This window comes from Dipodomys spectabilis, unplaced genomic scaffold (assembly GCF_019054845.1).
Source record: "Dipodomys spectabilis isolate Male_0828 unplaced genomic scaffold, ASM1905484v1 ptg000266l, whole genome shotgun sequence".
NCBI lineage: Eukaryota > Metazoa > Chordata > Mammalia > Rodentia > Heteromyidae > Dipodomys > Dipodomys spectabilis.
In genome coordinates this window covers 4899117-4909284 of record NW_024870943.1, presented here as the reverse complement: position 1 = coordinate 4909284, position 10168 = coordinate 4899117, and the positions used below count along the sequence as shown (strand labels likewise).

At 55.7% G+C, this 10168-nt stretch overlaps 1 protein-coding gene across 1 annotated transcript; it reads left to right on the top strand.

Annotated features, from left to right (window-relative positions):
* The first annotated feature begins 32 nt into the window (after positions 1-32).
* Positions 33-9463, top strand: Zswim9 (zinc finger SWIM-type containing 9). The gene is made up of 5 exons (XM_042700217.1): positions 33-184; positions 274-415; positions 1146-1429; positions 3537-3849; positions 7146-9463. Exons 1-5 carry the CDS (start codon positions 132-134, stop codon positions 8847-8849), a joined length of 2496 nt encoding a protein of 831 aa, XP_042556151.1. The 5' UTR covers positions 33-131; the 3' UTR covers positions 8850-9463.
* The last annotated feature ends 705 nt before the right edge of the window (positions 9464-10168 follow it).

The window sequence follows — 10168 nt, the reverse complement described above, 5'->3', positions numbered from 1 at the left end:
AGGGGCCGCGCGAGGGAGAGAGGGAGGAGAAGGTGCAGCCCGACGGGGGTGGCGGGGGCACGCTCTGGAGTGCCGAACCCCATCTGACGGGCGCCCCGGGACCGCGCCTAGAGCGGAGACGCACCGGGAGGATGCGAGCTCCGACCGGGAGGAGGGGGCCGCGACTCGACCCGGCCCCGGGGAGGTGCGTCCTAGGAGGAAGTGCCCCCCCAGACGAGTATTGGGGACACTTCCGAGTTGGATTTCCCACAAGTGGGCCCCCCACACCTGCAGGCGAACGACCCGCGCCCCGACGCGGGAAGCACCCCTGGAGATGAGCGCTTCTCCGGAAGCGGGCGCCAGCGATGATTCTGGAGAACCCCAAGGGTCGCAGATGTGGGAGGAGCCGCCGCTTCCTGGAGAGGAGGAGCCACAGGTGCGCCCTGCATTCCGGCCTGGAGTTGAGGGGTTCCAGCTTGGTTGCGGGGTACGGCCGCAGATGGCTGACAGCCACGCCTAGGCACATGGAAGGTGGAATTCCAGACGAACCTGGGCCCTGGAAGTTTTCGGAGGTGGGGGCGGGAGGGGGGGAAGGGGGACGCAAGTCTTCACTACAAGTTATGAGGCGCCACAGCTGAGTTTCAGGGTTATCTGGGGCCAAAGAAACTTCACCTGTACTTAGGGGTCACTTCAAGAGAGATGCAGCCCAGAAATGGAATTAAATTCCAACTTTAAACAAGGGAAAAGTGAGGGTCTGAGAGAACAAAGATTGGGTGGAACAGCCAGGGGCTGCTAGTTCACTCCTGTAATCCTATCTACTTTGGAGACTGAGTTCTGAGTATCTGTTTGAAGCCAGTCAAGGCAGGAAAGCCTGTGAGACCCTAATCTCCAACTGAAACTACCAAAAAAGTGGGAAGTGAAGCTGTGGCTCAAGTGATAGATCTATAGCCTTGAGCAAAGTTAGCTCAAGGGCAGCACCCACACCCTGAGTTCAAGGCCCAGAACTGGCACAAAAGCCAGATGGGGCGAGATTCTGGGTGGGCCTCCAGTACCACCTGTATAGAGGCACTGGCACCCATCGGGCAGGCTGAGAACAAGGAATCCAAATACTAAGACCCAGGTGAGGAAGGATCTGACATCCAGCTCTTCTCCACCTTCCCACTCAGGACTCCAGGTTGGAGTTGTCGGAGCCCCCACAAGGCACAGTGGTGGGTAAAGAAGAACAAGAGCTGCTGGACAAAGCCTTCTTCTCCTGGGCAGAGTTCAGCTGCTTTTTCGACCAATGGTGCCAGCAGCGGCTGGTGGTCTTTTCTGTGAAGAGCTCCACACATGTGGCACGCAGCCCCTGGGCCAGCACACCCCCACTCTACCGGCTCATCCACGTGCTCAAGTACAGCTACGTGCTGCTGGTGTGCAAAGATGCGCGTTCGCCTGACCAGTCCTCAGCGTGGTGCGTGACCCTGGGACTATGCCCTGATGTGGGAAGAAAAAAAAGGGGCGGGGGAGGGCAGTGAGCCCCACCTACCCACTTGTAGGGGACAGAGAGGCTGATTGAGAATGATCACTACAATGAGGTTGGGTGTCTAGAAGGGGGACCCTTACTGAGAAAGGGAGATGAGAGAGGAGTCTGGAAGGCAGAGGGAGAGGAGTTCACACTGCCAGACAGACAGTAAGATTGGACAGAAGCCCTGAGGGAGACAGAACTAGTGAAACAGAACCAAGTCCAAAAAGAAAACCCATAAACACCATCCCTCATAGATAATACTTGTAGCCAGGGTAAATAGGAACCCTGTCCCTGATAGCCTTCTAGAGAAGAGGGTAGAGCAAAAGCCCATCTCACCATTAACCAAAGCAAAAAGGGCTGGAGGTGGGGCTCACCCTCGTAGAGCCCTTCCCCTAAGCAACTCCTCAATTTAAACCCCAGTACCACCCAAAGCAAAAAAAAAAATTTTTAAGGCTTAATCTTTTTTCAGTGAAACTATAAGACCACCATTAGACCACTTCTATGACTGTCAGGGAGGAGCAGGGGGAGAATGCAAGAGAGATAAGGTTCACTCCGCAGGCAGTATTGCCTCTTTGAACTGGGAAGGACTTCCGTGCCTGCCCATGTGCGCCCCATCAGATAAGATTTGGAGCTCCCATTCATTCCCCAGGCTTTACCTGTCTGCTTCCTCGTGTTGGGTGCTACCCCTTCCCCATCCCTCCTTGCTGACTCCTGTAGGAATTTGAGACTGCTGGTTGTAGTCCTTAGCCAAGGTGGGCTACATGAACACAGCTTAGGCAGTGGTCTTTGCCTCAGTTTCCACACTGTCACAGAGCCGTTGGGCGGATGGATGTGCCCCTGGAGCTCTGAATAGCTGAATCCAGAACTAAGTGATCATTGTTGTAGGAACTTGGAGCACAGAACCCACGCAGGTTGGTGCTCGGCCTTTGGACTAGTCAGTTGTATGGAACAGGCAACCCGCCCCCCCCTTTCTGGGCCTCAGTTTCCTCTTTTTAGCAGGGGGACATAAAAGCATCTCAGGGTTTTCTGTCGCTTTGTTTTGCACCAGTATTGGGGCTTGAACTCAGGGCCTTGAGGGCTCATTTATTTTTCCTACTTAAGTCTGGTGAGCTACAGCTCCACTTCCAGCTTTTTGCTGGTTCATTGGAAAGAAGAGTTTCATGGGCTTTCCTGCCTGGGCTGACTTCCAGCCTCGGGTCCTCAGATCACAGCCTCCTGAATAGCTGGGGTTACAGGCATGTGCTGTCCTATCCTGTCCTGCTTTATCCGGAATGAGCTCTTGTAACTCAGCCTTCCCAGCTGCTCCAACTTCGGCTTCTCCAGTGTCACAGGCCACACAAAGGCTGAGATCTGAGGCTGGAGAATTAGGGTAAGAGAAAGCAGAGGATGAGGCCATAATGGTGTTGAAGCCTGGACCCTGTGGCGCTGTGTCTAGGGGGTGTTGCTGAGCAGAGTGGGTGCTGGGATAGGAAAGTCTTTTGGGGTGAGACTGAGTTTTGGGGTCCAGGAACATAGGTAAAGGTGTTGCCCTCATTCTTCCCCTTTCTAGGTGGCACAGTACCACCTCTAGCACCTGTCCCTTCCCCCTCCCTTTACCTGCTGGGCTCCACAGCAGGACTGCCCCACCTTCCCCAGAACTTTTACAGTGGAAGTAGCACTAGCGCTTTCAGAGGAAGAAAATTAACTTTGGGGTTTTTTTTGTAGTAGGTTGTGAACTCAGTGCTTACGCTTCATACTTGCTAAGAAGGGAGCCTGCCCATGGCCTGTTTTTTGGCACCTATCATCTAGGTCTCCACTTCCTGTGCTAGCTAGGATTATAGGTAGGAGCCACTAGACTCGGCTCTGTTCACTTTGACAGGTGGCTGTGGTAGGTACAGAATTTTGTCAGCAATGCAAGTTTTACGTATCTATCCTTACCACAGCCCTCAAAAAAGGGCTGATGATTATGATATGGGGAAACTGAGGCAGCTATTTTTCCCAGCTGGCATATCGTACAGAGCCCCTGGTCTCCTATGAGGGGTCATGGGGTGATGGAGCTTGTTCTTTCCTGCAGGCCCTCCCAGCCCAGCTGCCCGGCCTTTATCATCGTCAAGCTGAGCCCGCTGCGGGACCGCCTGGTGGTGTCGGAATGTCAGCTCACGCATTCCCACCCCCCCTGCCCACACGAGTTTGCCTGCCACTTCCGCCCCGGGCACCTGCTTGGCAACGCCTGCCTGCCTGTGAGAGTCACCAACCAGATCTCCAAGCAGTTCGTGGCCCCAGCCGATGTGCGCCGCCTGCTGTCCCACTGCAAGGGTCCTGACCACGGGGTCCTGGATGCCTTGCACGTGCTCGAGGGGCTCTTCCGCACCGACCCTGAGGCCAAGGTAGGGGAGGAGGGAGCCAGGTGGTCCCTGGCTCACATCCATTCCTCCACCCATCCATCACTTCATCATTCAGTCAACATGGACCTATTGGGCCATAGCCTCATGGGCCCTCCCTTGGTCCTGTCCAGTGCAGCTGCCCCCACAGGCTTTTTGTCCTTTGGGAATACTTTGTCTCTTGCACGGGTGGCCTGGAAATGAGCACCAGGAAGTGAATTCCTTTCAAGGAACTGCAATTTACCCTTAGACAATTGCCCTGGACCTATCATCCCAGCTACTTAGGAGGCTGAAATCTGAGGATCACAGTTCGAAGCCAGCCCAGGCAGGAAATTCCAGGAGACTCTTATCTCCAGTGAGCCACCAGAAAACCAAAAGTGGCACTGTGGCTCCAGTGTAGAGCACCAGTCTTGAGTGAAAAAGCTAAGTGACAGCACCCAAGCCCTGTGTTCAGGACTAGCACCTATTATATGGCAGTTGGCTCCCTTAGAGATACCTGCTGGAACCACCTTTTAAGTTTTGGTTTGTTTTTTTGTTTTGATAGTGGTGGTGGAATCCAAAGCCTCCATACATTTGTTAGGCAAGCAGTACCACATAATATACTCTCCCAGCCTTTTCTGTTTGTATTGGGGTTTTTTGTTTTGTTTTGTTTTTAAATAGAATCAAGCTAATTTTACCCAGGTCTTCACCAGTGTGAATAGCTTGGGTTACAGGAGTATGCTACCATACCCAGCTCCACCTTACAGTGCTATTGGGAGAAGTCACACCCAGATAAGATAAGCTGGCCTCTTAAGTTATAGGCTGCCTAAAGATGGAAGGTAACATCTAATTTTTTTCTCCAAAGTGACCTACACAAATAGAAAATGCCCAAGTGACAAATATATGAATGCACACAAGGCCACACACCATCACCACCACCCCACCTCAGCACCAGGATGCCATGATCTGCGATCCATGGAGGGAGGAGTGTATGATCCAGAGGAGCAGATAGAAGTCTGCCATTTAATGTTGGTATTGTGTTTAGGGTGCTGTTTTGAGTGGTCCGGGAAGGAACGTGAGGAGCTAGTGGTGAAGCAGAGAGGACAAGCTGGAGGAAAGGGAACCCCATTCTGCTGTCGGGATGGGGAGAGTTTCAGGTGCAGTGAGCAGCCAGTGAGAAGGTGCAGAGGTTGGAGCAGGCTGGTTGTGTTAGCATGTCGCTTTGCTGTTTTACTCCAAGAGGAGAGGGGAGGAAAAGGAGAGGGAGGCTGGCTGGCAGGCAGGATGGTTTTATTTCTCCACCTGGCAGTACCTGGATTCCTCATGCATGGCAGTGTTCCCAACTCAAGTCATTTTTGTGTTAGGGTCTTTTTGCTCTGGCCAGCCTGGACCATAATCCTTCTATTTACAGTTCTTGTATAGCCCTGGATGACAGATGCCACCACACCTGGCTTTTTAATGTCCAAATAGGATCTCTTGACCTCCCCCCCCCACCACCACCCCAGACTGGCCTCAAATCTATTCTCCTGATCGCTACCTCCACCTAGGATTACAAGTGTGACAGCTAGGATTACAGGTGTGAGCCACAGAGGTCCAATATCCTAGATGCATTTTTAACTTAAAGCGAGTTGCGAAAACACTGTACATCCTATGCTGTATTACATATAAAATAAGGAAAATAGGAATTATAAGTGTCAAGGCCAGCAGGTGCCACATATACTAAGAAAGAGACTAAGGCTTTTAATACAGCTTGGTCATACTTGAATTTTGAACCATGTGAACTTTCCCATATTTAAATGGTGAATTTTTATTTATTAGTAACTAAGACTATACTCCAATGTGCTACACCCATTTATTTCTCTCACCAGATTTGAACTCTGGACCTTACACTTCATTTGCTTGCTTGGCCTGTGGTCTACCACTTGAGCCATGCCTCCAGCTCTGCTTTTTTGCTGGTTTTTTTAGAGATCAAATCCCCTGGCCTTCTCTGCCTAGGCTGATTTCAAATCATGATCCTCCAGATCTTAGTCTCCTAAGTAGCTAGTATTACAGGCATAAAGCTACCACGCCCTTCATAGTTTACATTCTACATAGAAAAATGAACTACTATATAGGACAGACCAGAACTCAACTGAAGATGGGTCAGTTTGATTAAACTCATAGTAGAAAGTGATGCAGTGGTGAGTGCTTGGTGATATTGTTAACTCATTCAGCGATAAATTTACCAGAGTTTTGTTTTCATGACCTATATTGAGTTTCAATATACTTTGGAGTACTGAATATATGATTTCTGGACTAGGAAGACAAAAATCTTTCCTCTCTGGATTCTACCAGACTTTTTACTTAATAGGTGTTTTGCTTTGCTTTTTTTTTTTTTTTTGCAAGCTCAGCATGATGCAGTGCTTTTAAGATGGAGTTACAGGATTTGGTTGGATTATGACAAAAGGCTTTGTGGGGAGATTTATGATTAAAGCGGATTCCAATTCTGTTTCCACTACTGTGAGTCAACTCTCACAGGGTCTGGCTTTGGGAGTCTCAGCCTCTGGCTGCTTAGTACCTTTGTGAGGAGACAGATCTTTGTGTGAGTGTGCATTTGAGTATGTATGAGTCAGCCCTGGGGCTTGAACTTGGGGCCTTCACTGTTGCTTAGCTTTTCTGCAGGGCTGGATCCCTAATGACCTCTGGGTAATTTTTCTTATTACTGTGGAACAAATTGCTGTAGATTGAGCAGTGTGGGTCCATGTGTGTGTGCGCCTGTATACGTGCTTGGGCACAAGTCCCCAGGGCTTGAATTGAGGGCCTGGGCATTGTCCCTGGGCTTTTGTGGTAAAGGCTAGTGTTCTACCTCTTGAACCACAGCTAACGTCATTGGAGATAAGGATCTGACAGACTTTCCAGCCTGGTCTTTGAAGCTGTATCTTCAGATCTCAGTGTCTTGAGTAGCTAGGAGTTCACATGTGAGCCACTGGTGCCCACACTGCCCCCTGCCGGTCATAGGAGAAAGTGCAGGCTCATTTTTGCAAGGGTGAGCGCCGCCTGACCCTTGGCTGACCTTGTCTGACTACTCAGGCCAGGGGTGAGCGCACCCGGACCTTTTGTTGCCCCTTGACCTCTGACCATCTAGGGATGTGCACCCCCCACGTCCCTAATTTCTGTTTGACCTCTGCCCATCCAGGGATGGTTTGGGCAGGCATCCCCTACCCCCTTCAGGCCCTGATCACCAAGGAAGGGGTCAGTCAGGTAGACGTCTCTGACCCTGTTTCAAAACTCTCCCTGACCTCGGGCGTCCCTTGACCTCTGTGTGACCTTCGCCCTGCCCACAGGTGAAGCTGGTGTTCGTGGAGGACCAGGCGGCCGTGGAGACCGTGTTTTTCTTGACGTCGCGCACGCGTGCGCTTCTGCGCCGCTTCCCACGCCTGCTGCTGGTGGACCGGCTGCCGGGGCTGCAGGGAGCGCTGGACCTGGTGTCCGTGCTGTGCGTGGACAGCGCGGGGCGCGCGCGGCAGGCGGCCTGCTGTGTGGCCCGGCCCGGCACGCCCAGCCTGCTGCGCTTCGCGCTGGCGTCACTGCTGCAGAGCGCGCCCGACATCAAGGGCCGCGTGCGCTGCCTGATCGCGGGGCCTGAGGTGGCCGGGCAGCTGCGCGCCGTGCGCCAGCTCCTGCCCTGCGCCCGCGTGCAGATCTGCCGCGCACAGGGCCTGGAGACGCTCTTCAGCAAGGCGCAGGAGCTGGGCGGCGCCAGCCGCGAGGACCCGGGGCTCTGGCCGCTGCTCTGCCGCCTGGCGGGGGCCTCGTCCTACGCCGCCTACAGCGAGGCACTGGCCGAGCTGCGCGCGCAGGCGCCGCCCGCCTTCGTGCGCTACTTCGAGCACAACTGGGCGCCGCGGCACGACCTGTGGGTGCACTTCCGCGCCTACGAGGCGGCGCGCGACCTCGACTCATTCGCGCTGGTGCACGGCCACCGCCGCCGCCTGCTGCGCCGCCTCAGCCCCCCGCACGGCGTGGCCCAGTGCCTGCGCGACCTGGTGGCCATGCAGTGGGCCGACGCAGCCCGCGAGGCGGCCGATGACGCCGCGCCCGAGGCGGCCGAGCCACCCGGGCCGCCGGGCCCCGAGTCCGGCCCCAGCCGCCGGCTGCGCGGGGACGCTGACAAGGGGAAGGGGCCGCTGGCCAGAGACTGGAAGGGGGCGCGGCTGGAGAACCAGGTGAGGGGCACCCGCAGGGAGGGGGGGCCCGAGGTGAGGGACTGGCGGGGTCCCCGGCCGGAGCCCCGCGCGGGACCCGAGCTCAAAGCCGCCCTGGGCGAACGGGGCAGCCGGGAAGGGAGTCCGGGGAGCGGCGTCCACGTGAAGGAGGAGCCCGGTGAGCCGAGGCCCGGGGGCGTGGAGGGCAGGAAGCGGCCAGGGCTTCGGAGCGCAGAGGAGCCCGGAGGGAGGCCGGCCGGGGGGAGGCCGGGGCCAAAGAGGAGGCGAGGCCTGGAGGACATCGTCGTGGTGCGGTTGGGAGACACGAAGGCAAGCGACATGGCGAACGGAGATGGGGGGCCGGTGGGGTGCGGGGATCTGGCAAGGGCCGAGCCGGCCGAGGAGGACAGCGGCGGTGTGGACGCGGACCCCGGGCCCGCGGGGCACGAGCATCAGATCGGCGGCAGCGGCGGCAGTGGCGAGGCCGGCCAGGAACCAAAGAGGCCCGGCGAGTCCCTGGAAGAGGAGGCCATGGACTGGGAGCCGCTGGCCCGGTTCCGAGCCGCCTGCGGGCCCGAGCTGGCCGACCTGGTGGCCGAGGAGCTGGCGTTCGCCCGGCAGCACGGCGCGCAGAGCTTCCACTGGACCGGCGCCGGCTTCGCCCTCAAGGACGGCAGCTCCGACTTCGTGCTGGACCGCGCGCTGACGCACTGCAGCTGCACCATCTACGCCGCTCGCCGCCTGCCCTGCCGCCACCTCTTCGCCGCCCGCCTGCTCACCGGCGCACCCTTGTTCCACGCCGACCTGCTCAGGGATTGCTGGGGGAAGGCCCCGGCGCTCTGACCCCCCCACCCCCTCTCGGCCCCGCGCCGCGGAGGGAGGGTGTCCGCCCATCCCAAAGAAAACGGCCGGACCCCAGTTCTCAGCCAGCCACCTCCTCTGGATCCAAGGCCACAAGAGCAGACAGTGGTCGGTGGCCCCCTTTTCCCCCCCAGAGCACATGGTCCCCACGATCCCCAGCCGAGGGAAGTGCGATGGTCCGGATGCCTCCAAGGACTTCCTGGGGCCAAAGAGAAAGGGGCGACATGGTGCTGGAGGAAGGCAGGCAGGGAAGAGGCAGAGCCGGGATGGGGGTCACTGGGCTGTGCAGCGCGGCGGGGTGAACAGGCTGTCTAGCCAGGAAGAGGAAGAAGGACGAGTACTGGAGACGAAAGGGGAGGAGAGCAATGGCGACAGGAATCAGGAGCTGACACTTGAGGGGAAATGCAGAGGGGAGGAGAATTTTGAAAAGGAGTCGGACTGGGGAGGAATGAGCAGTGATTTGAGATTTTGCCTCCTTTTTCTCCCCCCGGCGGAGGGAGAGGACACTGGCGGTTTGTTTGAAGCAGAGACTTCTGGGGAAGGGAATTCTTTGAACTACTGTGCTTTGCGATTGGAATAAATCAGTATTATTTTGGTCTCTGTGCTGAGTTCATAGCTTCTAGGGGAGGGTGGAAGAACCACAGGCCAAGGAAAAGAGAGACAGCTCAGTTTCCCTCCTTCCCATCAGCCAGGATTCCTGGGGCCAGGTGAGTGGAGGGAGGTGCCACACCGTCTCTGCCTGGGCCAGTGCCCAACGTGGCAACTTCACAGCTGGTCCCCTTGACCCTTGTCCTGACCTATGAAATCTGCCAAGGTTGCAAAGGGCTTCGCATGGAAACCACCTGGGCCAGTGCAGATGTGAGGACCACATGGCAATCTGGTCCTTGCTTGGCTGGCCCCTTGCCCCCATGAGATTTCTGAAGTAAACCATCTCCACGGCTCCCATGGAGCTTCCTGCAGTTATACCTGACAAAGGGGACTTCAGTCTGTAGCAACTTAGAGAATCCATGGGGAGTCTCACATACATTAAAGGCCTCTTGTCCAGGTAGAGTAGCATTCAGAGGATACATGTAGGGATCCGAATTTCTAGAAAGTTCTCTGATAGAGTAGCATTGATTGTGGGGCACACTGAATAGCAGTGAGAAGGTTTCAAGGTAAAAGACGAGGCTGTCAAGTGTGAGGAGTTATTTGAGGAGTCAAAGACCAGCTCCACTGACCTTGAAGATCCCATCGTGTGTGATGGCCTGGTTTTCCTCTTCATCTTTTACACTGGACATGGATGACTAAGAGGCAGACCAAAT

Excerpts from the sequence above, each read along its gene's own strand:
- Zswim9 (XM_042700217.1), top strand. The coding sequence starts at position 132 with ATGCGAGCTCCGACCGGGAGGAGGGGGCCGCGACTCGACCCGGCCCCG. Across the intron at positions 185-273 it reads CTCGACCCGGCCCCGGGGAG|GCGAACGACCCGCGCCCCGA; the intron begins GTGCGTCCTAGG and ends CCACACCTGCAG. Across the intron at positions 1,430-3,536 it reads CCTGACCAGTCCTCAGCGTG|GCCCTCCCAGCCCAGCTGCC; the intron begins GTGCGTGACCCT and ends TCTTTCCTGCAG.